Consider the following 27,145-nt stretch of genomic DNA (forward strand, 5'->3'; position numbering starts at 1 on the left):
CCAGACTTAAGCTCTTGTCTAGAACTCTATTGGTATGCAGCCTTGCCATTTAAACGTTAGCCAGGAATATCAAAATTTGAGTGACAGATGTGGAATTGCAAATATTTGCAGCCTTCTCTGTTTAGTGAAACAATGACAGTGTTCTCATCTGCTGTATTCAAATGCTTTTAAAACACTTGCGAAMTTTTGAGTGCTCAGGTAGACTTTGTACTTGAAAAGTCATAAGTATCCCAATTCCAGTTTAAAAAAAATGAAGTTATTTCTCTAAACTGTATAAATACTTCTGACTTTCTGTCAGTCTCCAATTCAATAGTGTAACATCTTCAGCTAAAATGTTGTACTGGGAATAAAAAATAAGTCTTCAAGAAGAGTGGTTGTTACTGGGCAGTGTGGTGGCAGGTAGCCRCTTTCTAATTTTTTGGTTTATTTTACATTGTCTTTTTGCTTTGTTTTATATTGTCTTATTACTAGTTCCTTGCTTTCCTGCAACTGTGAGTATGAAGCAATTCCCTGGGCTCATGTGTGCTGCCCACACAGTCTCCGTGATGGGTATGGGTGTAGTGAGGTTTCTCCTGGTTGTCTCGGGTGCTCTGGGAGCCTCATCACAAGCAGCTCCAGGGACTGGAGAGTGGCCACTTGGCAGGCTCCTTGCCAGGCTTCTCTGGAGGGAGGGATAAACCAGTTGCTGCAGCTCTGCAARTGATACGGCTGGTGCAGCGGTGACTTTTTGCACCGAGGGTGGGAGCCACCGGGAGTTCTGCGCTGCAGATATTAGTGAGCTCTGAAAAAGACCACATCCAAGGAGAACGCCCTCAAACACTTCTGCAAGCCTATGATTTGTCTCCCCCTTATTATCTCCTGTAGAATTAGAACAGTGGGAAACCAGTTCGTGTGACTKTGCTTTCATGTGCAGCAAGGAACTGTTTTTGCTCGTGTGATTTAGTGCCTCTCAGTTCCAGAAAAGGCCTCKGTTTCCTGCATTTTTGTTCTATGCAGTGGGCAGGAGCATGAGGGGCACAGCAATTGTGTGCTCCCTGCGCCTGCTAACGTGGAGGCAGAGCTGAAAATCTACAGTGCCAATTAGTAGTTACTTAGGCTCTTGCCGAGCTAGGTCTGTCTTTTGATACTAACTGTTCTTGGTAATTTATAACACTGTCAAGGGAAAACACATGTTTTTTTGTTTGTTTATTGGTCACTAACTGTTCAACGATGGGAAATCCCACACGGTTCCTCCTTTCAGCATGATATATTGCAGTATTAATAGGTTTTTCTCTTAAAATAGTAAATGCTATTATGCCTGCAGCCTGGGGCTGAGAAGCCTCTCTTCTGCTTTAATACAGATACATCCCTAGAAATGCTTGCAATTAAAAGGTATTTTGTTCTTGGCCAGTGTTTGTCAGGTTCAACTCCAGCCATGGCTTCCCCGTGGAGGTGGCTTCGGACAGCAGCATCCTGCAGCTCAAGGAGGTGGTTGCCAAGCGACAGGGAGTTCCAGCTGACCAGTTGCGTGTGATTTTTGCAGGGAAGGAGCTCGGGAATGACTTGACACTGCAGGTAAGGCTCCCTTGGTGGTTCTGCTGCTGGATGGCTGCCAGATCAAYGGCTTCTGCCTCTAATGCTGGCAATCTGACATTCATGCCTGAGATCTAATAGAATAAATAGTGCCTGGGGATTCCTTGAACTTTACTCCACACTGCTTCATTAATTCTGACCTTCTTAATTATGCATTAAAACAGCAAGCAGGAAGGATGAGGGAAGAGGGAGAATACAAGAGAGCGCGCGCGCGAGAAAGCTGTGCTTGGTGAATAAATGTTTACTGACTACAGAAGCAAGCTCTGCACAATTTCTGTATCTGTTCAATTTCTATCTTACTTATTTCACTTGAATCTTAATGAAGAAGGATGTGAATAAATTGCTCCAAATCGGGCTGCACAGTCATCACATTTCACGGAATTTGTAACCCAATTGTGACCCCTGGAGGATGGTTCCAGGCGGCTGCTGCTGCTGCCGCTCGCGCTGYCCGGAGCGCACGCGCGCCAGGACGGCACCGGCCCGGGCGGCCRCTGTGGAGATGCTCTCCAAGTCACTGCACCTGTAGCATCCGAGGCYGAGGCAGTACGGGGAGGAGGGCGTGGAAGAGCGGGTGTGAGTTGGTGTCTGAATTGGCTCCTGAAGATTAAATAGCAGCCCTGTTAAGTTACAATGCCAAGGGGTGCTCATTTATGATGAGTGGTAGTGAGCATGGAAATACCGGTTCAAGGATCTCTTCTTTGCTGCTGCATTTATTACTGCTAGTAGTGCTGCCACAGCTGCTTTTATTAATATATTTCTCTYGTGCTTTGTGAATAACATATATGGATTTGGGAGTGCACTTAAAACACAGCATAAGGTCACAGAGCCCTAAGATAGGGCACAGCGTTAAGGCATTTGGAGAACTTGGGAAAACGTGTCCACTGGCCAGGTAACAGAGAGCAAAGAGTGACTTAGTGAAATTGCTCTCCTTTCGCACTGGTATCAGAGAGTTACAGATAAAATCTTATGGCGGTTCAGGTTATTATGTAAAGGTCCTGACRGGCTGAACCATTTCAGATTAATTGGCTGTCATGGTTGAGAAGTATTGCTGGTTTTAGTACAGCTGCTAAGTTTGGGTGCTGAAAGACACTACTGTATTGATATTCTATCAGTTTCTCTTTGTGCATGATATTTATTGCATTGCAAAATGCTTTAGGAATTTAGGAGTGAAAAAGAAACCATAGAAATGCAAATTGTTGTCATTCTTCAATATATCACCTGYGGATAGTGTTGATGCACATATTCACTGGGTATGAACTGCTTTAACTTGTATATGATTTTTTTCATATATCTTATTTCTAAAAATAATGTGAATTGTAAAAGCTGTCAGCTGCTGTGTCCTAGATGTGGGTGTCTGTCAGAAGCTTCTTAAGCCCCCTGGTGTTTCTTGGAAAGCTGTAGCTAGTAGTGTAACTACCACTTTGTTTCAGGATGAAACACTTATAATCAAGTAAGTAAGCATTTTGAAACTGTTTTTTCAAATATGCAAGCCTTTTCAGTCATTTATACAAAATTTCTCCAGTTTGGTTTATTTTCAAAGGACTTTATGCAAGCACAGGTCACGGTAAGAGTGTGTGTGAAATGAGGAACTTCCCTTGTGTCRTATCAAGAGATAGAAGAATTCCAGAGCCATGTAATTGTATGTATGGACATACATGCTGGCACCATGCGACTGACAATATTACAAATTAGATTTTTGGGTTGCTTTTTATTCTTAGAGGTAGTAGCAGAGGTGAACTCACTTGGGCCTACACTTATGCGTCCACAATGTGTGTGGTTGGTATGAAAGGGCCAAGTTTCTACCYCTCATCTTGGTTACTTTCTGGTACAGGCCTAAGACATAGTCTGTGAAACAGACTAAACTTTTTTTTTAAATAAAGATAAGCTTGTTAAGAGAACAAAGGGAAGATATATTCTTTTGATTCATCTGATGTTCTCTTAAAATCCTGACATCTTTGCTTTCACGTGCTAGGCGATTTCCTCATGCTGAGAACAGAGACCTCTAACTCTTGGCTTGTACACCTAGGAGAGAATGCTTGCCTAAGATTACTTCCCCAAAGAAGGCTACTGATTTCACGTGTGATGCCAGCAAACCTCTCTGAGGGCTGTATGTGCCAACCATTGCTGGCAAGGGAGGAAAAGCAGAGCATGTTGCAGCTGATCTCTCTTTTATAGAGGCCTGAAARGAGTAACTGGAGAAGTTAAGGCTGCTTCTGTTCTAATGGAAACTGGTCATCAATATGTTCAAACCATGCTGTTTGACATCTCTGCACCTGGAAAGTCTGCCATCCTAATTCCTGCAGATTCTGTTTTGGGTACTTGTGACTGTTTGGCTAAGCCTATTGAATAAGGGATCTTTAACTCTCCCTGTGATTAGAAACATTTTAATCTGTGTAGATGTTCAGAGAGGAGCAGCTTATCAACCTTTTTCTTTGCGTTCTGCTCTCAGCTGGTGGTATATGAAAGTTTGGGGAAATGAAGGAAAAAGAAGGGAGAGGAAGAGATTTCATTTTAAGTCCACCTTGATCCTGACCTTATAGTTTATGGATTTGGAGCCCTTCCTTTTCCTTTTTATGTTTGTGCTTTGCCTTGCTAAAGGCGTTGTAAAGGGTTTAACAGTGAATTTTCTGGCATCTAATGAATTGGATATTTCCTCTGGGCTTCTTTTTAGTATTTAATCCTCCTTCTCTTCAACTTCCCTCTGAGGAGGGCAGCTCCTTCACTGTTTTAAGACACTTCTGCACTGATACAATCAGGGCAGCTCTCCTTGAAATGCTTTCTGTGTCRGAGTCCAAGACAAGTTTTGGTCCCATTACTAAGACATCTGTCATGTGTCTTAGTGGTCTGAGAACAAGCTCTTGTGCCTTATGCTCCTAGCTCAATTAGTAGGAAAATGAGAAACACTTGGGGTCACTGCTTGATTTCCATAGTAACAGGATTAGACTTACAGGCCACAAGAACATTTTGGGTGGCACATGATGTCTTTTTCTGGTACTAGTTATTTTCTACAGTTGAAACATAGAATAGTTATGGTTGGAAAAGAGCTTTGAGTTMAAGTCCAACACCATTTCTGTTAAACCATGTCCCTAAGTGCCTCATCTRCACRTATGATGCTCCCCCAAGTATTCTTCTATCTCAACGTATATCAAGAAACAAAGACTCTGTCTTTCTGCTTTTCCTCCCTCTGCTTTGCACACTGTCTTATTTTGATTCCCCTTGAAGCCAAATTACATTGATGTGTCTTTTAAAGTATGAGCACCAGTTAAAGTGTTCCTGTTCAAACTAGATCACTTCCCTGCTTCTCATTGTAATGTTTCAGAATAGTTTTTGCTATAACTTACCAGGAAATAGTGCTAGTTCTAGACTCATTAAACTAGGTCCTTCTTAAAATGTGGCTTCAAAGTTGCTATCTGTTAGTATTGAAGAGAAATAAAAGCTGGAGAGGCATCTTGGATTTCAGAAATTTAACTCTGGCTCAGGTCTCTTACAAAAGATGGCTGAACATCTCTGTATCAAGAACTAATCACCTTCTGAAGGTCTGCACTTTTGTTCAAGTGTCATGTTTCTCCTTTATGAGAGGACATGCTATCAAATGTCTTGGGAGATAACGGGTAATCTGTTCTTGATTGTATTTTCCTATCCTTTAAGGACATATGGCATGGCCATAGCAGTTTTGCTTTAATGTCTGTTCTGTCTCTGTACAAGGATAGAGCTCGTTCCTATAACTCCATAGCCACCTTCATATACCTCAAATTCTAATACCAAAAAAGACTTTAACTCATATGTAACTTGTCTAATTTGTTTAATTTATTTAGCTAGAATGACATAATTATCYTGTGTAGTCGAGGTAGTCAACCACACTTGTATATGTTAGCATACTAGGCCTGAGTCTATTGCCTTGATTCTTTGCCTTCTAAAGTAGATAAGCATTTCAAAAGCTACTTCAGATGGTATAATCCATAATTCTGTATTAAAGTATCATAGTGTAATGCTTAATATCATTGTAAATTATCAATTTTATTTTTATTTCTGATATTTAATTGAATGTATTTTACTCTGCCTATGTGTTTGCGGATTCTTTTTCTTGTCATGAAGGTGCATATGTGCCTTGTAGAAACTGAGAGATTAGGCAGCACAAAGAAATATTGTAGTCGGGGTATCTGAGTTGCTATGTAAAGTAGTTTGGTACTTTTGACTTAAGCTGGTAAGACTTGTGTGCTAGTGAAATACTAACCGCTGGCATTTATATTGCATCTATAATTTAAGAATAAAATTCACATACAAGAAAATTAACTAGCTTTTGTTTTCTGGAAYTAGTCATATTCATGCAAACTGAAAATATGCAGCACAGATTAGTACACAGTGGAAGCTTTTAAGTCATTTTATTTTAYGGCAACTTCAAATTTTCAGGCAAGAACACTTTTTCTTCTGCCTTCTATAAAAAGTATTTGAGCTTATTCACCCAGAGTGCAGTGGGAGAATTTGGAGTTTGGGGAAGAACTGATAGTATTGCCGATCATGGGACATGGGAAAAGCTGGGATTACAGGAGAATTGGGTTGGGATATAGGAAATATTTCAGGATAATAAACTTTATTGGATTTATAGCTCACTGAACAATTAGATTGGGCTTGACAACTGCTTTGTGTTACAAAATATAAGAATGTGAAAGCTGTGTTTGTTTGAAGAGAGAACTTTTAATGGTAGCTAAAGATTATATAAAAAGAAACGAGGCTAGAATGGGCAGACATTAGAGATGATTGAAAGGAAGTGCCAAGCTGAGTTTGAGTGAGTCGTATGATGTCAACAGCAACATTTTGTCCTCTCTCTTTTTTATTTTTTTAATGAAATATATGTGGACATACTAAATTTGGTATTTTGGGTCAGTGTTTTGTCCAGAAAGATCAACAATGATTCCACAGGAAGTTCAGTATGTCAGCTAGAAACTAAGGGAGAAGTAGTGAAAGTAGAGATGGACTAGGAAATGGTAATTTAAATACTAGTCATTGGTAATGATTGAGTGAAGAATGAGACCTGCAAAATTTGGATCTCGTGATTTGGAGCAATAAGCTGCTTCCTAAAAGCAAATGGTATCACTTCAAGAGTGCTAAATATTCTGAAGAATGATGAAGAGCTCCCTACTGATTACAGTCACTTTGGAATGAATCGAATTAATTAATGTATACTGAAAATAGGAATTCTTTCAGGAAGCTGTCATGAGCATATGAGAACAATGGTAAGATCTTTTCCTTGTCAATCATAAGGACAAAAGAAAAGAACAGAATCATAGTAGATTCACCAGAGGACTAAAGAGGAAGTAGCTGAGGATCTAGAACATTAAAATGATGTAATTTTCTTGCTTAGGAAAATATTGTCCTTGCCTCAAAGGCAAATTTTGTTAACAAGGCTCAAAATATGTAGTATTTGTTTATACCCATATTTGCTCAATGCAGCTAATTTGGAATTTACTACTAGTAATAATAGAAGCGATGTAGCATTAGCGTAGGCTCTCCCTTTCTCAGAGAAATCAAAATCCCCCTGTGTGAAGAAGCTCTTTGCAAGCAATTTGTAAGAGATATTCCCTGCCTTGCAGAGCTTATAGAGTAAATGAATAAAGCAGACAAATGGTATAATGTGAATCAGTACCCTGGCTAGTTCAAAGCCAGTAGCAAAGCAGACAGAAGCAAGCTTTCTGTTTCCCAATCCAGTACCATTTCTTTCAGATAGTGTTTTCCTGTCTCGGGCAAACATAGAAAATAGTGTTCTGAAACAGAAAAAGAAAGGCTAAGCAGGGCTTTCTAACACCATGTAGCACTGAGATGGTTTCCGAATCACAGCTGGCTCCAGCCTTGGAGCACAAGTTTCAGGTGAATAGTGATGATAGATGTCAATACAGAGAGCAATTAGTTCTACTGAGAGCACTACCCACCTCTGCTGTGTGAAAAGCTCAATGCCAGCTCGATGTCACAAACACCTTGTGACAATGAACCTCCATTTATATATTTTTAACATTTGAAGTATTTATGAGAATAGAATATGTCCTGCTGAGTCATTCTTATTAACAATAAAAACCTTGTTCAATGGAAGTAGTTATCTGAACATCAGAATTTTTAGTTTTATTGGAGAAAGGCTCCATGTGCGTAAATCTATGGCAACTTTCTTGCTCTCAAAGCACAGCTCAGTATAATGCAGTTTCCATAGGTTTTAGTACTTCCTTGGTTTTTAGTTTCAAAGTTTAGGCTTCAAAGATAAACTGGTGATGACAGCAAAGTTTGTCCCTATCTTGCACAAAACAAACAACAATAGAAAAACACTTTTAACTACAAAATCATGAACTACTATAGATATTTTGATATACACAAGTGCCTTCTGTTACATCCTACAGTTTGATAGGTAGGTTATGAAATCACTCTGAGGATCACCTGGGATGTTCAGCAATATTGGAGGGTATAGAACACAGTTGATGCAAGATTTACATGCTTACACTATTTGGAGTAACTTGTTTGAAGATATCCTGAATCAAATATCCTAGATGAAATTCAGAGATAGAAAAATAAATGCCTGTGTAAGTCAATATTTTTGTCAATGTTTGATTAATCTGTGGATTCTTTTTTGCCTGAGGAGCTGAGATGTACATTGTACTTCAAGTCAGAAAAATATATGAAAAATATTTAAAGGGATATTGCAGTAATAAGGAAAGTCTAGAGAGGCCCTCTGTGTTGACAGGTAATAGGGACTTTATGAAATGAGTAGATAATTGCACAGCTTCCGTGTGTTCTTTTGACAGCTTTAGCCTCACTCTCTGTGAGAGTAGAGACTGTCAGTGCTGAATAAATTTTTTTTCTAGGGCTTGCGGGTGGGTGGAAGCTCTTTACCAATAATGAACATGCAAACTAACCACTTAGGTGCATTTTGAAATCAAGTTGTGGTTACATTCAACACAAAGCTACAGATTTTCCAGCTCTATTCAGAGTATACATTGCATATACATTGTTTTAGTATGATCAAGGTCTAAATGTATCAATAAATTAGTTCTTTGAACCTAGTAATATGCCTGTTTTCTTTAAACACATCTCTGTTTTCTTCTCTATATGCTAAGCTTTCCTCTTGGTCTAGGGGGCTATGAGAAGACCCAGAACTACAGTGAAATAAGCTTCTACTAGTTTGGAAACTTAYGGAGGTTTCCTGATTCGTTCTGAATGCTCTATGTAGCACCTGGCAGTCGCTTCCAGATTTCTGAATGTGAGTTTCTTTTGTTTTCCTTTCTGTTTTTGTGGATAGTTTCTGTAAGCTGGGASACTCTTGAAATAATTTCCATGGCAACTATGGCTGTTGTTAATTTGTATGTGAGAACAAGCACAGGTAGCAGATTTTTATTAATTTTTTTTACTTAATTTCTTTTATGCAACCAAAATTCAGTACGCTGAAACCGTTATATGAATTTCAGGAACTCCATTTCTGGAAGAGCAGTGGCTTCATGTAGGACTGATACAAAAACTGCAGTACTATTTACAGTAAATACAGTGTGTTGATAAGAAACTCCTCCTGCAAACCACTATAGTTCTTCAAAGCATACAAAAGGATTCAGAGTGAAAATATTACGGAAACTGTACAAATACTAGATATGTTTGCTTTCTACCTGGCTACTTGTGTTAGGCAGAAACATCTTTCTCCCTTGTGAGTATAATCTGAACCATATGATAAGCGTAGTGCGGTTAGATTTCAGATTTTGAACCTGGTTTAGATGTCAGGAAGGAAAATAGTATGGGATAAAAATTCATTGTTGGTAGTAAGGAGTAACTTAGGTATTTGTAAATCATGGTAGCAAAAGAAAGATCAGTCCACATCTCATCACACTTCAAAATGATAAAAAGGTATTTAGCACATTGTACATTATTAACAAAAGTTACAGGCAAATTAGCAGAAGGTCAAGGGAAGGAGACATCTTCATCTTTTTTTCTCCATTTTCCTCAGAAAAGCATATTAATTATAGTGGTAGACTAAATTCATAAAGAAGGGTAAAAAACAATTATGTATTTTCTAATTCATATCAGAAACGATAACTGACAAACACTTGAATCATGTTGAAAATGAGCAAGTATGGTATGTACTTTACACTGTGAAAAAACAGGATTAAGAGATGGGAAATTGAGGCTGAATATCTGTGAGTTATGATGACAATAAAAGCTGTGTCTCTGGGAAGCTGATTTGACACTGCAGTGGGCAACACTGATTGAGGATGGATCTTAAAGGCACGGGATTGATTGGGAGAGGTTGAAGTGGAGACAAGAAAAAATTAACCTGAGCTCTAGGAGACTAATAAAAGCAGTAGAAGTGAGGAAAATGCTTATGAATTTACCTGGGAATAGGATTGGAAACTGGTGAAGGTGAGCACATGCATATGTGCCACACACAATCCTGATTTGAGGAAAGCCCATGGCAAATTTTCCCCAAACCAAAGGAGCCACTATTTTATGTGAAATAAGAAACAAAGCTTAGTATGGATATAAAGAAATGGAAAAGCATTTAATTTCTTGAACTCTTGTTGAATTGTATTTAGTCTAGAACAGGCAAAATTGTGCATCTATATGGTCGTCCTCATTACTGAGGTTTTCTGATTTTTTTTGATTTCTTCAACAGACTTTTCAAATATGTGAAAAAAGCTTCTAGGAATTATAAACTTATGGAGGCTGTAATGAAATTGCATATAAGAAGTTACACGACTACTTTGGCTTCAACAATGGCTCATAAAATAATTGGCTTTTTTTAATCTTCAAATGCAGTTGCTGCCTTGTACGAAAGATCTATTTCTGTATTACCTCTTGACCTCCTTGTTTTCTGATCTTGTATCAAATCAAGAAGCTGACAGATCTGCAGGCCTCTGTGTGGCTGGAGACTATTTTACAGGTAGTGAAGGGAGCTGTGTGGGAAATCTGGAAGGAATTGGCTCATCCCAGACAAGAGTTGTCTGGGCAGAAATATGGTCAGATCCTCTTGTGAGAAAGACTTCAGAAGAAGGGCAGGTTTGACATGCTAMAGGGCATGTTTTAAAACATAAAACATGTTTTATCTATCAGATATACTAAGTATTCAAGCTTTTTTATGTTTTTTGTCCTATTTTGGGATGCTGGATCTCATCCCTGCCAACAACTAATCACTTTGTATGTATAGGTCTGATAATGTATGTAAAAATCATTACATTATTTCACATAGTTGTAAGAATCTATGTAAATCTTGGTAATTTTTTAGTTATTGAGGCTACAGTTGTCATGAAAAGACRTGTAAATGATACCAAGGTTTGTAGCTTAATAGGAGAAGCAATATAAAAAAATACCACAAATGAAACATCTTTAAGCTTCAAAAACATTTCCAAAGCAGTTTTTTCCCCATTAACTCTTTGACATAAAAAAGCATTATGGAGGCATATAAAAGTTTTATTGTCACACATTTGGGATGCATGATACAACATAGCTCTCTGACTTTGTGATTTGTTTCTTATAAAGATCATCTAAAATTATTCAGTAAAATATTTTTATCATTACTTTTTTTACAATATCATTTTATTCATTTGTATCTATCTCAGTATATAGTATTTTGTCAGTGTGAAACAGGTAAGTTTATGCAGGTATATTAAAGTGCAAAAAATTAGTGTCTTTCTTATTTTGCTAATTTTATTTAACCTTTACTTCAACGTTATTTTCATTACCCTAGACAGCAATTTTGCATCTTTATTTGCCTTTTAACATTATAAGCAGTGTACTCGTAAGCAGTATGCAGCTTAAGGATGTGGAATTGAAGAAGAGTTTCATGAAGGGAAGAATCAGTAAAATTTAAAAATATTTCAGTATTTCTATTAGAGTTTTACTGTGAAATGCTTTAATACTTTAAAATGACTGGACATATACAATTGGAAACTTTATTTTTTTCAAGTTTTCCTTTTTAAATGGATCACGAGAACAGTAGTGTTTCTGTTCTGAATGTATTAAGAAATTCATTTTTATAATTACTGGAACTTTTTCTGGGCGACAAATCTTAGCAAAAACATCTCAGTTTKCTCCAGCAAAATAAACTCTGATTAAATATAGCGTTGTCACAGGAAGACTTTCATTACTGTATGACAAACATAGAGGAAAAGTGCAGCAAAACAACATAAGTGGGCAGAATAAAGCAGGCCTATAGAAGTTTACATCATGCTAATGTAAATGTTGTAAAGATGAGTTGTTAGAAGGCTTTAGGATTGTAGGAGCTTCAAATAGAAGGTGTTCTGGTGTAGAGTTGGAATAGTTAACAGAGTACAGTGCTCTTAAATGCTTGTATGGCATTTACTGAAAATGAGAGAGGTTATGTGAGAAACCAAAAACATTAATTAAAATACCTATCTATGTACCACCAGCAAGGTTTGCAAAGCGGCTGAGGTTGTCCCACTAAGCAGGAAAGCCAGAGGTCAGGTGCTTAGTAAGATATATTAAAAATGATTAGAAAAGCAGCAAGAAAACCCAGGGAACCGCTTTGCRAAAATATGTAAATTGACAGCAGTCACTGTTCATGATATGTTTAAATGCATCTTGTAATCATTACTAACTCAAGTTCTGTTGCAACAATTCATCATTTTTAATTTCCAGTAACTAGTAGGATTGGAAATACTCAAAGCATTTAAAATATTTTGTGATGTATTTGGGGAGGATATGGAGAACTATATCAAAGGCCTAAAAATAAGTGTCTTGTCCAGAAAATACTAATTTAGGAAATATTACAGCTTCTGAAGAGCAGAGAAATTGGGTCAAGTAACATCTAACTGTATTGGTACCTAGAGTTTATGCCTGCCATGATTTATGCACCTGCTTTTCAGAGGACTGTTCTGTAAATGCCATTCTTCATCACTGCAGGGATAATAAAAGCAGCATCCCTAGAAGTGTTCACTTCCGATGGGATTCATTGCAGATCTCATTCACTTAAGTGAATGCAAATGCAAGTTCCCCCTTCTGCTTCCCTGAAGGATTGATGCGTTTCTGACTGGTGAGTCAGACACAGTGTCAGTCTTGAGAAACAAATGGAGGAAGATCGACACTGAATGAGTTCATATCTCAAGAAGCCACAGGATTTAATCTGCTTGTGTCTCTTGCTGTATATATGTCAGTTGTAAAGTAGTCTGTTGAATTACTTATCTTCTGACATAATTCAAATCTCTCAAAAATGTTATTTTTCTATTGAAAAGAATGATTGACTTTGCAATGCCCCTGTGGGCTATAGAGAGAACATTGAAAAAAAGCTGCTGTCAATAAATAAATGTAATGGAACACTTGAAAGAGATCTCTTGGTTCCTCTTACAGAAACTTTAGTGTGTTTTGTTCTGCTGCTGTCTTATGAGACGCGCTACCTCCCTTGAAAGGTAGCAAGGTGTACTTAAAATTAAAACCAACTGGAGCTAAAATGGAACTTTTCTAGCAGCATAGAGCAGTAATAGCCCTGCAGGGTATGCACTAGCTCAAGGTAACGTCAACCCTTTTAAAGACAGGCTGTGCTGGAGACTTTGTCATCACTAGGGTTTCTAAGTACTGTTTACATGAAGGAAGTTGAGTTAGAGACTAAACAAGACAGGATTTGAGAGAGAAGCTAACCCTGCCTAATGTTCAAGAGGAAAAAGTTTGCTTTTTTAGGCTTGTTTTGTCACTGGCTGCTTTGAAGTCTCGTTGTGGTGGCACCGTTCAGTCCCCTTCAGAGTGGCATGGGCAGGCTRATGCCATGGAAGGTGCGTTCCAGGCACGGTGGACAAGGTTTCAGGGCTGATGAACTTTGAGTCATGCCCCTGCTCCATTACACCTTAGGGAAGTGSCTATTATATTTTATTGCTCCTTTAACACTCCAGTCCTCCCAGTTCTCTAATCATGTGTAGCTGTGGAGAGCAGCATTGCCATTTCTTGAGCAGAAAGAGGTGAAAGAACCAAGTTATTTGGCTGGGCCAGGCTGACTAGGTACCTATGTAGATCCAGTATTGTTTTTGAGAAGTGATTGTATTTCTGTAAATCTGTACATTTACATTTCTGTAAATTGAATTTTCTGTAAAATTCAATTATTTTTTATTTTAGTTTGAATGCAATAGGAAAATATATAGGAATAATTTGACTTAATCACTGGGTGTTCACTTCCATCCTGGAGTGTGTACTTGCAGGTTTTGAGATGCAAGAGGAGCTGGTAACCTGCGGTTACGAGTTAAAATGAACACATACRACTTAATCAGTCCATGTTACTGCTTTTGCATGTTACTGACTGTCATGCTTTTATTGCTGTTGTCACTGAATAGGGCTTTGGGTGGCATCAGTGCAGAGGTCCCTTCTTGTATACAAAATGAATTGACTGTGTAAGAAACAACATATTGTCCCTCAGATGCTGCTGCTTCTTCAGAACAGTTTATCCTTCAGATGTTTCTGTTAAATTGAAATGTGTTTTCTGGAGTCAAGATTTGCCCCAATAGGGAGTTCAGTTATGGTTTGAGGTCTCACTGACCAGCCTTTGGAGAACTTCCTATCTGGAACTAAATAAACTTTGATATATTTTAAACAASCTGTTTTTATATAAAGTTTCTATTTATAGTTGTGGGCTTTAAAAATTTTACCTGTTGTATTCTTTAACTTTTTTCCCCTRTTTATTGCACTTTTATGGATAGGCAATGCTACATGTAAGACCATGCTCATACTTTAACTATGTATTTTGTGGAAGAATCAGAGGTGCTGCATTCTTTCCTCCTCCTTCCAGGAGTCTTCCTTTTTGGTTCAATGGGAAAGTGTGTATTTTACTATGTGTTATTTTAGGGGTATAATAATTAAAGTTTAATCACAATTTCTTTTCAGAATTACTAATTTATGAAWCAAAAAGACAGATATTGGAAAGGAGAAGCATTCATTAAAGATGATCACATATAATGTGTTTTATGCAGATAATGCTGCTTGAAGTTGAGCTTTTTTATGCACTCGGTTTTCCCACTCAGTGCTGATTGACAAAGACCCCTGTCAGCTTAATTCTGATTCTTTTGTCTGATGAGTATCTCCTATTCTAGGACATTTTTGGAGGCTGAAAAAAACATGAAGTTGCCTGAACTTCACTGTGAGAAGAAGCTGAAATATATAGATCCTCCTAGTTTGGTTTCATATGGAGTTGTCGGTAGTAAAAAAAATACTGAGTTGCATCTCTGGCCAGTGATCACAGCCCAGTGTGATACTGTTGATTTCCTCTTGCCACCCTATTGCTAGTGCAGACCATGACAGCTCTGGATAGTCAGGACAAGCATCATATAGATGTAGTTCATGATCTATGATTTTGGGAGTAAGAGCACTCAGSTAGCAGGCAATACAAATTACATAGATAAAATCGGAGCGGACAGAGTATTGAGGCATTTTTCCACTGTCCACCTGAGTATAGGTCTACAGGTATGTCTGCTGTAGGAAGAACACTCTTGACATTAGTGTTTTAGCTTGCATCAGGAGCATGCCTTTTCTGGTCCAAACCGTTTGGAGTGCATGAAACACTTTTTTTCCTTGGATAAAAAGATGCACTGTGGCTGCTACAGAAGTTCAGTCTATGGAAGCTGGCTGAAGCTGGTCTGTACTAAATCTCTCTGCAGTGMCCATGTGGATGTCATTAGTTGCTTGGTTCTGCAGGTTTGCTCATGCTGGACATTAAAACTGGCTGGCCCAGGTGACCATTTATTAGTGAGAGCTGCTTGTGTGCAGAAGGGCAGCTTGTCATCTTCAAAATCCTGTTTCTCACAAGTTTCAGGAGAACTTTGAGGAATGGTGAGATCAATATGGTATATTCTGTAGTCTAAAACTCTCCTCAAGCCACCTTTATTTGTTTGCTAGTGTTTTTAAAACTTAGGGCTTCCACTTGCATTCCATATGTGCATATTGAATCAACATTTACAAACAGACATTCAGAAATCAGTTTCATATTACAAAAGTGGGAGGAATAAGGCTGTAAAAATATATAATACATAGAATCATAAAATGCTTAAGGTTGGAAGGGACCTCAGAGGTCATCTAGTCCAACCCCSCTGCTCACACAGGGTCACCTAGAGTACAYGGCACAGGGCTGCGTCCAAGTGGGTTTGGAAGATCTCCAAAGAAGARGACTCCACAACCTCCCTGGTCAGCCTGTTCCAGGGCTCTGTTGCCCTCACTGTCAAGAAGTGTTTCCTTAAGTTCCTGTGGAACTTTTGGTGCCTCAGCTTGTGGCCTTTTCCTTTTGTCCTATCGSTGTCCACCACTGAAAAGAGGCCGCCCCCTCCTCCTCACTGCCTCCCTTGAGGTAYTTATACACGCTGATCAGSTCCCCCCTCAGCCTCCYCTTCTCCAGGCTGAACAGGCCCAGCTCYGTCAGTCTAGTGATACATGGTCTAATCTTCCAGATGTCTGTTGTAGGGAGTGCTTAAATAACAGATTGAGCATTCAGTTGTTATTTTAGGAAAATATTTCCTAAATGTATTTTATTCAACTGTGTATAATGTGGAGAAGCTTTTGCATTTGTGTGTGTGTATCCTTGAAAGTAACAGTAGGTGCTTGTAACTATTTTGAATACCTGATACAGCTATGAAGGTGGGAATAACTTAAAATACATATTTTTTTAAAAAAATAAGCATCTTATGCTGTTACTGTGAAAATAAGCCACTCATTAGTCTTAGAATAAAGTTGTATTTGAACTGTCAATTGAGTATTTTCAGGCTGCTCAATTTCACAAGCACCAAAAGTTTGCATACAGAGATAACTGTTGGTTTGTTAATTGTACAGCAGTAAGAAAGCAGAAAATATATTGCAAAGTGTTGCAGAAAAATGTGGTGATGTAGATTTGTATGATAGGGATTTAATTACAAATGCACTTTTATGTAATTATTATAGGTGGTAACTCTTAATTTATAGTTTTACAGATTCACAGAATATTTAAGGTTGGAAGGGACCTCTASAGATCATCTAGTCCAACCTTCCTGCTCAAGCAGGCACACCTAKAGCATGTGGCACAGGGTGGCATCCAGGCGGGTTTTGAAGACCTCCAGAGTAGGAGACTCCACAACCTCCCTGGGCAGCCTGTTCCACTGCTCTGTCACCCTCACAGTAAAGAAGTTGCTCCTCACCTGGAGACGGAACTTCCTGTGCTCCAGCTTGTGGCCATTACCCCTCGTCCTGTCGCTGGCCACCAGTGTCCCCTTCCTCCCTGCATTCTCCCTTCCTGAACTTATACATATTAATCATATCCCCTCTGAGCCGTCTCTTCTCCAGAGAAAACAGGCCCAGCTCACTCAGCCTCTCTTTGTACGAGAGATGTTCCATTCCCTTAATCATCCTGGTTGCCCTTCTCTGGACCCTCTCCAGAAGCTCCACGTCCTTCCTATACTGGGGTGCCCAGAACTGAACACAGTACTCCAGGTGCGGCCTCACCAGAGCTGAGTAGAGGGGCAGAATCACCTCCCTTGACCTGCTGGCAACACTCCTCCTGATGCAGGCCGGGATCCCATTGGCCTTCTTGGCCACGAGGGCACACTGCTGCCTCATGGTTAACTTGATGTCAACCAGGACTCCCAGGTCCCTCTCCATGGAGCTGCTTTCCAGCAGGTCGACCCCTAATCTGTACTGATGCCTGGGGTTATTCCTCCCCAGGTGCAGGACCCTGCACTTGTCCTTATTGAACCTCATGAGGTTCCTCTCTGTCCAACTCTCCAGTCTGTCCAGGTCCCTCTGGATGGCAGCACAGCCCTCCGGAGTGTCGGCCACTCCACCCAGCTTGGTGTCATCCGCAAACTTGCTCAGGGTGCCCTCCGTGCCCTCGTCCAGGACATTGATAAACAAGTTGAACAGCAGTGGGCCCAGCACTGACCCCTGGGGGACACCACTGGCCACAGGCCTCCACTGGACTCGGCCCCATTGATCACCATCCTCTGAGCTCTGCCATCCAGCCAGCCCTCGATCCACCGCACCGTGCAGTTTTCAGGATGTTTTCAGGATGTTTTCAGTTTTGATTTCAGGATGCCATACTTTCAAAATGATTCATGTGTGTGTTCACACAGTATATAGGGCATAATTTTTGAGACATTGTAGTGTGAAGAGGTTCATTTGAATATTAAGGTTATCTCATAAATTTCTCTACCAATTTTTACYTTCTCTGTAGCCTGCACTCGTTGGCTGTGCTATATATTTATGACTTTCTAGAAAGTAAGGTGTTTGGTGGGTGTGGATTTTCTTATTTTTCTATCTGCCACTAAAATTTTAGTCTCAAAGCAACTGTTTCCCTTGCCATGTTGTAAATATCTGGAAGATCTGAGCAGGGAGCTAGCACTGCAAGTTACTGAGTTTTCCTGGTGYTTTTATCCATAGTAGATGCTTATCTTAGCAGCACCTGAATAACTTGGTAGTCTGTACCAAAGCCATCCAAATGCTAGTCAGGATAGTTGAATAGTTATTTTGTTTGTTAGTTWTTTGTCTAGCAGTTCCCATTCAACTGAAAAATAATAAGATATTTGATGTAATTTGTGCAAGTGCATGAATCACAGTGACTRTAGAAAAAGAAAATATATGGGAGAAATTGCTGACCTGCTAGTCAATAGCTGTGCCTGACAGAACTACCTTTGAAGGAGAGATTTAGCAAAAATACAGTATGATTTCTTGAGAAAAAAGATTAAAAAAAAAACTTTAATTTTACTGGATGTCTGATGTTTGAGAATTCTTTTGCAAAAAAAGAAAACCAGCATTCCTTACAGTAACTGCTTTCCTGTGGTTTCAATGGCCATATTTACACAAGGTGGGGAGGAAGAAAGGCAATTTTAAACTAAATGATAAAATTTTCAGKTTTTGTTTTAGGACTACTTATATATTACAAGTTTTAGTAAAATGAAGCTTAGTGGGTTTTTTTCAGGTTGATTTTTTTTCTCCTGTTTTAGGAGCTGAGCAATTCTAAATGAGCAGGGCAAAGCTTTTAGGTCAGAGTTGCATTGCTGAAATTGGAAGCAGTTATTTCCCCATATTTCTCTTTCATGATGATTTGCAATTATGAATGATTTTAAGACTAGAAGATGGGGGATTAAGCTGGAATATGATATTTGATCTTATTCTAAGACAAGTCAAAATGCCTGCCAGGAAATTTTATTATTTTATCTCCAGTTTTTTTTTAATATGRCTGAGCATCAGGTGGGCTAAATCTCCATGTTCTGTTGACCTAAGTAACATGGAGTTATTTGGGAGCAGTGGTATYTGCCCAAATATTTCTCCAAAATGAGGACTTAACTGAGACCATGATCTTTCAGAATAAGTATATCCAGATGGAGAATAGCTCGGGAATACCTTGAACTCCAATTCCTTTACACTGAGAGATCAGACAACTTGTGATTCTGTCAAACCAACGTAGCTACAACAARTCAGCAGAATAGTGGCTTTTCACTGACACTCTTCCCTTCCGTGCCATGTAAGAGCTGGGAACACCCAACACATGTACCTTATGGGCAAAACTGGTGCTAAAMGTGTTGAGTGGAAAAGGCGAACTGTACGCTTATATATATATACACACCTATACAGCAGAGTACGTTGTCTTTGTAGTCTAACATGTGTAATTGCTAATACTATATCTTGCCTTCTAACTACAAGCATCAAATTCAAAAGAAATCTTAATGAAATTTCTATACATTTAAATAGAACTAATTGGGTGAAAAATGTGTGTGTATTTTGCTTGAAAGGTCATTTATTTCCAAATAAGACTCCAAGCTGATTGGCAGTTTCTGGACATAACACAATTTTCTTTTAGCCAATTTCAGGGTCCTGTGAACTAATAATGTTTCAGTATGTTTTACTGCAAATTTCTAATGCATAAGAACACAGACTGTGTAAATGCCAGGGAAAGACTAATTCATGAAATATGTGAAATTTGTGAAATATAAATGATCATGTATATCTTGATTTCAAGAACAAGTTATTTCTTGATGTGTGCTTGCCTGACTCTTTCCTGAACTAATAAACTTTAGCTAAATTGCTAAATTTAGTGTTTTCTCCATAACCCAACTGTTTCTATGTGGAGAAATTCCAGAATTGCTCATAATATTTCCCACCTTCATTTTCAGTGTATGATGTATTGCTTTTCTGCTAACTACTAACTTATAGAATTTTATAACACAAATTCTTAACTGCAAGTTGGTAGAGTATTTTCACATCTTACAGTTCTTATTACTTCCATACTTTTTGGAGTTTAAAGTACATTTGAGGTATGTTGGAGTTCACAGTATGATGGAAGATGGATGCTGGAAATGTTAGACTTTTTTTTTTTAGCACATAAATTTATTGGTGCACAGRAGCAAATACGATGGATATACAGACATCAGGAAACCTTTGAACAGCATACAGTGTCATCTGGTTACTGTGAGTTGTACTGCATTATACTGTTCTCAGGCAATATGTATACASCTAAGCCTTGCATTCTTTCATGACGAATTCATTATTTACATTTCAGCTGACATCTGAATCAGACAAGGAAAAACAGCAGCAGTTAACTGCGTGTTTGGCAATAGTGATGCTTTAAGTGTTCTCAGCAAGATTGATTCATACAGGCTGTCCATTTTAAAACAATGTTAGGATGCTGCAGGTGGATCTGCAAGAGCATGGAGGTAACTTCTAAGATTACATGTGAAGTTGCTTCCAAAGTCGAGTTCAAGGATATGTTTATACTTTTGCAAGGATGTTCATCAGACTTGGCAGGTCTTTTATTCTACTACTTTAAACTTTCTTTAACGTGCAGGTTCCGGAACTGTTCTTTTAATTCTGGTCTACAAGCCAGTAAATTTCAATGTCTTTCTCTGATTTTTCCTTATGCTTCTTTCTTTGGTCTTTATTTGTGAAGAGATATGTAAAAGAAAGACCCATGTTATTCTCCTGTACATGCTCATTCATTCATTCAGCTTTTTCATTTAAGCCCAACTATTTTCTTTCCCTGGTAGTTGTCAGAAACTGCTTTTGGTTGGCATATTCCACAAAGGAGGAAGGAGAGATGTTTTAAACAGAAAAAAAGTACTAGCAAGAGGAAATAAGGTAACCACATTGTCTTTTGCTATGTAAAGCTGCATTTGTTCAACTCTGATATACTATGACCTACTTAAGACTGAAGGAGATCTTGTGTTGTGAATTCATTGCCATGGCCCGGAGTTGGTTGTGTTCATCTGTTTCAGACTGCTGTTACTCATTTTAGAACAGTTTCAGCTACCACTTGTAACTTTCAATAAATCAAATTAAGACTGATAGAGAAAAACTGAATTATAATCCTAGGAATATCATTTAGAAGTTGCTTTTTAAAACCTACCTCTAGAGTTTGTTTGTTTTGTTTTTTAAGGCACGGTTTGTTTTGTCCATTTCTTTAATTATCATTGGCATTACTTTTGGTCTAAAGAGCAGGCAAGCAATTTGTGCCTTAGATTTGGGTAGAAAAGTGCCAGGGCATCACAAATTACTTGATAATAGACTTACTGACACCCTGGAAGCAGGTTTGTTCCTGAAGTGAGGTGTTCATGGAAAGCAGTATGATTTATTACAGTCACTTACCRTTTGATTTCCCCAAATGAAGATGTTCCTGTAACGATGTGTACAATATAGTAGGTGTTTCTCGCTGTTTCCATGGTCTTTTCAGTCTCTAGCTGCATTAGCAATAACATTTTCTGATGTACTTCATGAACATTTTGTATTTCAAAGGGCTTATRGAAATGATCAGCAGTAGCCTAGAACCAGGACTCGTTATGAATGTTTCAACCAGATAACTARCTTCCTTACATGACAATGTGTAATTACATGAAGAGACAGCTCTGATTGACTCTTTAGAGCATTGAAGCAGACACAGTAAATCAAATGGTGAATGCTCTGCACATTTGTTTTGAGATTTTAATGTGTAGCAATCTTCAGCTGAAACATCTGCTATAATGAACTTGACATTTGCACTAATGACAGCATCAGTTTACTTAATGTCCTGCATTAAATTTGCTTCCCCAAGGAGYTGTCCTTTTTCAAAGGGGAGGGGGAACTTGCTATTTGTGTTTTCAGAAGCAATGAAACCAGCTTTGTAGCTGTAGCTAATGCTTTGCAAAGGGGCTGGACTGTGGTAAGTGGAAGAGGAAGCAGCAATTTACCCATGCAGGGTTGGCTAAGGATAAATATTCGAGATTTGGTGCTGATGTGGCAAACTAGTAAATCCAGGGAGCAGTGATGCATAGAAGCAATTAATGAAGGCTCAATCCAATTCCTAGTGCTTTAGATTGAATGAATTCTTTTTCTTTTTTAATGAAGCTTGGAAGCATCTTGGGATAGTTTTTGTTATGACTGTGACACAAGATGCCCTTATTTAATTATATTCCTAATAAAATTATAGGCTGCTTGTTTTGAAATTTCTGCTAGCTTTGTATAGGTGATTCAAAACTTACTTTAGCTACCTAGAAAGAAAAGGAATAAGCAGCACAGTATTCTAAGGGGGGGGGGGGGGGGATGGAAAAAAGCTCCTACTTAATACAATTATATCTTTAGCTAACTACTTCATTAATATTTTTTCTTAATCTTTTTTGTATGTAGAAGAATCTCTGCAATTAAAAATATCTGTATTAAGTAACAGCAAGAAAAGGATCTTAGTTATTTACTGAGTTGGCTTCTTTATCTGCAGAAGACTGTTTGATGTGGAATATAGCCCTCAGTGTAAAAGAACAGAACAGTGAGGATTTGTTTAAAAGGAAAGCCTTTTTATTTGCMTTTCCATCATGTTTTGGATAGTAATAGTTAATCACAACATGATGCATCTTAGCAAGATGTGATGAAATTGAGGACCTACACCACTKTATAATACCGCTTTAAAAACTCATTTAATCTGAAATAACAATTTAGTCTGGTAGTGACTATTTTAGCCATAGCTGATTTTTGCTAATAAAGGCATGAAAGTGTAAACTAAATATAGCCTTAATTTTCTGGACGACTGAGCGTGCCATAGGGTCGGAGCTGTTGGTATTGGTGAATTTCTTGGATTAGGTTTTTGTTCCTTTTCAGTTAAATATTTCCATTGCAGGCATTTGTTTAGAACTATAACAGTGTAAGGCCTCTCAGCAGCACTGCAGCTTAGAAGGCCGAGCACTCCCCTTCTAGAATATGCAAAGCTTGAAAGGCAAGCAGCAAATTTTGTTGCTTATCCAGTTTTCATTTCAGGTCTTCATTGTCTTTGTTATCCTGCAATTTCTGCAGATTATCTTGGAGAGGTTAGGTCGCAAGTAATAATGCTGTGAGTTTGTGAGATGTTTTGAAACATCTAAATTATGATGACTATTTTGTTTGCAAAATGTCTTTGTCCATGTAGATGTTAACACCTCTTGCTATTCTTATTAATTGCATTCATGYCAGTCATATATAAATAATTCATCTCCCTTTTGCTCCATTATTCCCTCAAATTTATGTATGTTTATATAATTTACATTTTATTCAGATTTGTGTCWAAATAATGTAAATTTAGTTGCAAAGTCAAGCACTTGCAAATTAAGTAAGGCATTTTTATGACTGTCTGTCCACCATTAATTCAGCTGCCTCCTGCATTCATATGGGGGCTGAATGATGTCCTGTGGGGAAAAAAATAGTATCCAGTTGGGTAATGAAAATTATCACAATGGATATATACAAATATGGTGAGAGGAGAATAATATTTACTGCAGCTGGGGAAACCTGACGTTTCCCACATTGTCAGTGTTTGAATTTGCAACCTCAGTGTGCTTGTAGTGTAGGTTATTGCGGACAGTTTCTTCTTTCCTTTAAGAGACTAGCRAACAAGGCAGCTATAAAGACTGCTCAGGCTCCCAGCCTATGTCCAAGGGTATGGACAAGTGAAAATGAAATCATTTAATGGGCAAGTTTAATTAGGTTCTATGTTCACTTATGYAATATGTCAGAGAAAAGCTTTTAGATGTGTAAAGGCCCTTCTCCAGCAAAAATAAGAGTCTGTTTCTCAGTATATAAGGAGTTAAAAGGAAATGAAGAAATGCTGTTTTCAGCTTGAGTGAGTGAAGAAAAACAAAAAAAAAACAAAAACAACAACCAAAAAACCCACCATACTTGAAGGATGCAGAGTTATTGGTACTGGGGTTTGGATATGAAGTTGATTATTTCCAAAGTTCATGTATAATTTCACGTCCCCTCTAAGTTGTGGCCCATAACCTGAAAAATATAAGTGCTCTTCTTAGGTACTATGATTTTTTTTTTAAATCGGCTTCATTGTGTGGAGAAGGATTAATTTCTGGCTTATAGTTCTGGCTTATAGATAAGAGAAAGCAACAAAGAAGACAATTCCATCTGTAAAATAAGAAATGAATTAGTAGTGGTACTGCTGCAAGATAATTGAATATTATTGTGCATATTTTTTTCTAAAAATTTAGGATGATAAATGTTATTAGTTACCAGTAGTTGTTTCTGCGAGTGAGTATATGTTCTGTAGGAATGCATGTGAGGAAGTATGTGAGTATAAGTTCTGTAGGAATGCTAGCTGTTGAAACATTTCACATACAAAATGAAATTATTCTGAGAMGAAAACAGACAGATATGTACTTCATGTAATTCATCTTGGAGTGATGAATGACTTGGATTCCTAAGRAGGCCGATTGCCAGCGCTCTCATTTTCCCGTGGACATTCTCATATCGCCTTCATTTGGCACAGTCTTTTCTTCTGAGTTGTGTCTTTTGATTCCCTTCCCATTTAGCATTTTTCAGCCATAACTAGTGCCTTGACTAATCTCCCAGAACACATGCACTAAGCACTGCTCTGCTTTTAGAAAGTTGCTGGCACATTTGTGTAGGTTAAAATATGGAAAGTGTTACAGGGACAGCAGCAGTGCCAGCGAAGTCCTAATGGAGATGCAGATCTTGGTAAATGCAAATCATTTATTTACTGATATTCAATTCAGAGAATTGTTTTAATATTACCTCTTCATAAGATTTTTTCCTCCAATGGAAGGCACCTCTGTATGTTTATTAGAACTCTGCTGGGGCTTATAAATCTTGACAAACTCAGATTTGTTTCTTCTTCATCCACGAAGGGTTTGGATAACAAACTTCTGGTAAAAGGTCTGCCACCGCTCTGTTTAACGCTATATTTGTAGTTTTACAAACTACTGTAGTTTTTCTTTTTATGGGAGAAGCTGTCAAAAGCAGGAAAATTATGCATTAGAAGGCACATCTGAACAGCTTTCAATCACTATATGCATTTGTGACTGGAGCTAAGTAACAGTAAAGATGAAGACYGGTAGGATCAAATCTGTGAATGAAATGAAAATAGCAAGAAAAAATGTTCTGTCATTCTTCTCTCTGTTGTACCTAGAGTCTCGTCCTATTCACAATCATGTAGTATGTATGACACCAAATTTAAAGTGGTGTAAGGGGACATTTTATCATTATRTAATCTGGATTTTAAAAATCATTTGACTTCTTAGCAAGTAAATAGATAGCACTGATTTATGTTACCATTTTTCATCAAGAAAATATTTCATACAGAGCCTTCCTTGTCAGGCCAAGTTGCTTTTCCGGAGGCTATGATGGCAACTGCTTTGTCACTCACCTTTTTCTAGCTTTTCTTCAAGAGGATCTTTCAGTAAGCAATTCTGTAAAGTGAACCTACATGCAGCATAAGCACCTTCTACCCGTTATGATTACTGAGTTTTTAAACCCATCTGCAAGGCAGAAAATACTTCTATTCATTGCATGTCTTTTTGTAATAAACTGCCTTTAGTAAAACAAAATATGATACTGCCGAAGTTATAAAAGATAAAAACTTTCAAAGAGAGGTTTAAAAATCTGGAAGACAGATTAGATGCTTTTGCCACTAAGCATACTTGYTTTAAATCTTTACTCTTGTGATGGCCCCAAAAAGGATGAAGTGCTAACAGCTGGTGCCATTAAAGCAAATGAACCAAACAGTCACTGTGTTTCCTGCCACTGATAATTAATATATACCAACATATTTGACAGGAAATTCTGAACATTCAAGAGCAAACAAGAGAATGAAGCTAGCATAAGTGGATGGCATTTGTAAAAGATCAGAAAGATCAAAGTCATTAATGACASTTTTCCATTTCTATAACTCAGCATCCAGTTTTGGAGGTAGGAATCTTTATCTGATTAAAAATGGAAAAAATGAAGCATTTTATGCTTAGTGTATGTAAAAGTGTATTTTTTATTACTGCTTTGCTTCTCCAGCTTTTGATTATTTGCTAGAAACCTCTAGCAAGAAGAATTAATTTGCTATGATCTTTAATGCTGTAAAACAGCAATTTAACAGCTTCTGTTTGATATAATGGAAACACTTAACATTTCTGTAGGAACCCTTTTATTTGCAGATATTGGAGTGCACTTTGCCAAGAAGCACAAACATGTGTATTGGGGTGAACACCGCAGCCATGTAGATGTGGAGGCTCTGCAGTTAGGCCGGAATTATGGCTGTGTCCCGAGAGCACATCTGTAGGGATATAGGGGGACAGGAGGAAAGAGAGGAGGAGATGGACTAGGACAAACATGTAGTTCCTGTTGTCCCTCATAATRTATTAATGGCTTTGCCCAACTGTCCTCTGGGAGACCTGAGGCAAGGAGAGGGTGTGAAGCTCTCTTTGAGCTTCTGCACATACCTCCAGTGCCAGTCCCTCCTCCTCAGTGCTCGTGGCCCATGCAATCCCTGGCTCCTGGACTTCAGTGTTTCTTTCTTTTCTACAGCAGCCCWCTAGCTGTGTCTCTCTGCTGCCTCTTTCTTTTTGGCTCTTTCCTAAGTTCCTTACTCCTTTGTCTCTCAGTTAATTTGCTGTGGGTCTTCATTAGTTGGAGCTTTACTCTTCAAAGTCCTCTTTGTTTGTGGTCCAGCATGCAGAGTATTTTATTCCAACAACTGGTGGTTGCTCTTGTTTTGACCTAGGATTTAATGCAGTTGGAGGAGAGTATTACTTTGCCAGCAAAGATTTGCTGTGACAGCAGGTCTTTGCTCTGGTATCCTGCTTTCACTGGAAAAAAAATGAGAGTTCCTGTAAGCTCTATCTTTGTGTGTGATGGAGAAACCAATTTCTAAGACTTAAAAATGTGGCCTAATGAAAGCATCTGTTGAGGAAATGCTAAAACAGAGACAATTAGCACCAAATTTCATCGTGGTATGTGTGAGCTTCTCTTTGTGTAGGGTTTAGTGACTTATCAGTACACTGACTGAAAATGGCCTGCAAATACTCCTGAAGGTTCCAAGTAGGAGCAAACTGGGGTAAAGATATTTAAAGGATGTATTTAAGCCCTCAGCTTGTTTCCTTTGCTCCCCTGTGGTGTTGCAGTGTGCGAGTGAAGACCGCAGTCTCCTTTCTCAGTGGCTCCAAGTTACTTGAATGTTAGTATGAAAACTGGAAGAATCACAGAATATTTAAGGTTGGAAGGGACCTCTAGAGATCATCTAGTCCAACCTTCCCGCTCAAGCAGGCACACCTACAGCCTGTGACACAGGGTGGCATCCAGGTGGGTTTTGAAGACCTCCAGAGTAGGAGACTCCACAACCTCCCTGGGCAGCCTGTTCCACTGCTCTGTC

General features: G+C 38.4%; 1 protein-coding gene across 1 annotated transcript in view; it reads left to right on the forward strand.

Moving 5' to 3' along the window:
- The first annotated feature begins 545 nt into the window (after nt 1-545).
- PRKN (parkin RBR E3 ubiquitin protein ligase) overlaps nt 546-27,145 on the forward strand; it is a 544,832-nt gene continuing 518,232 nt past the window's right edge. The window contains exons 1-2 of the mRNA XM_026044722.1: nt 546-549; nt 1,391-1,554. Coding sequence (XP_025900507.1) covers nt 546-549; nt 1,391-1,554 — 168 coding nt within the window. The remainder of the gene's footprint in view (nt 550-1,390; nt 1,555-27,145) is intronic.

The sequence above is a fragment of the Nothoprocta perdicaria genome, unplaced genomic scaffold, assembly GCF_003342845.1.
Source record: "Nothoprocta perdicaria isolate Ctin4 unplaced genomic scaffold, notPer1 scaffold_38, whole genome shotgun sequence".
NCBI classification, from domain to species: Eukaryota; Metazoa; Chordata; class Aves; order Tinamiformes; family Tinamidae; genus Nothoprocta; species Nothoprocta perdicaria.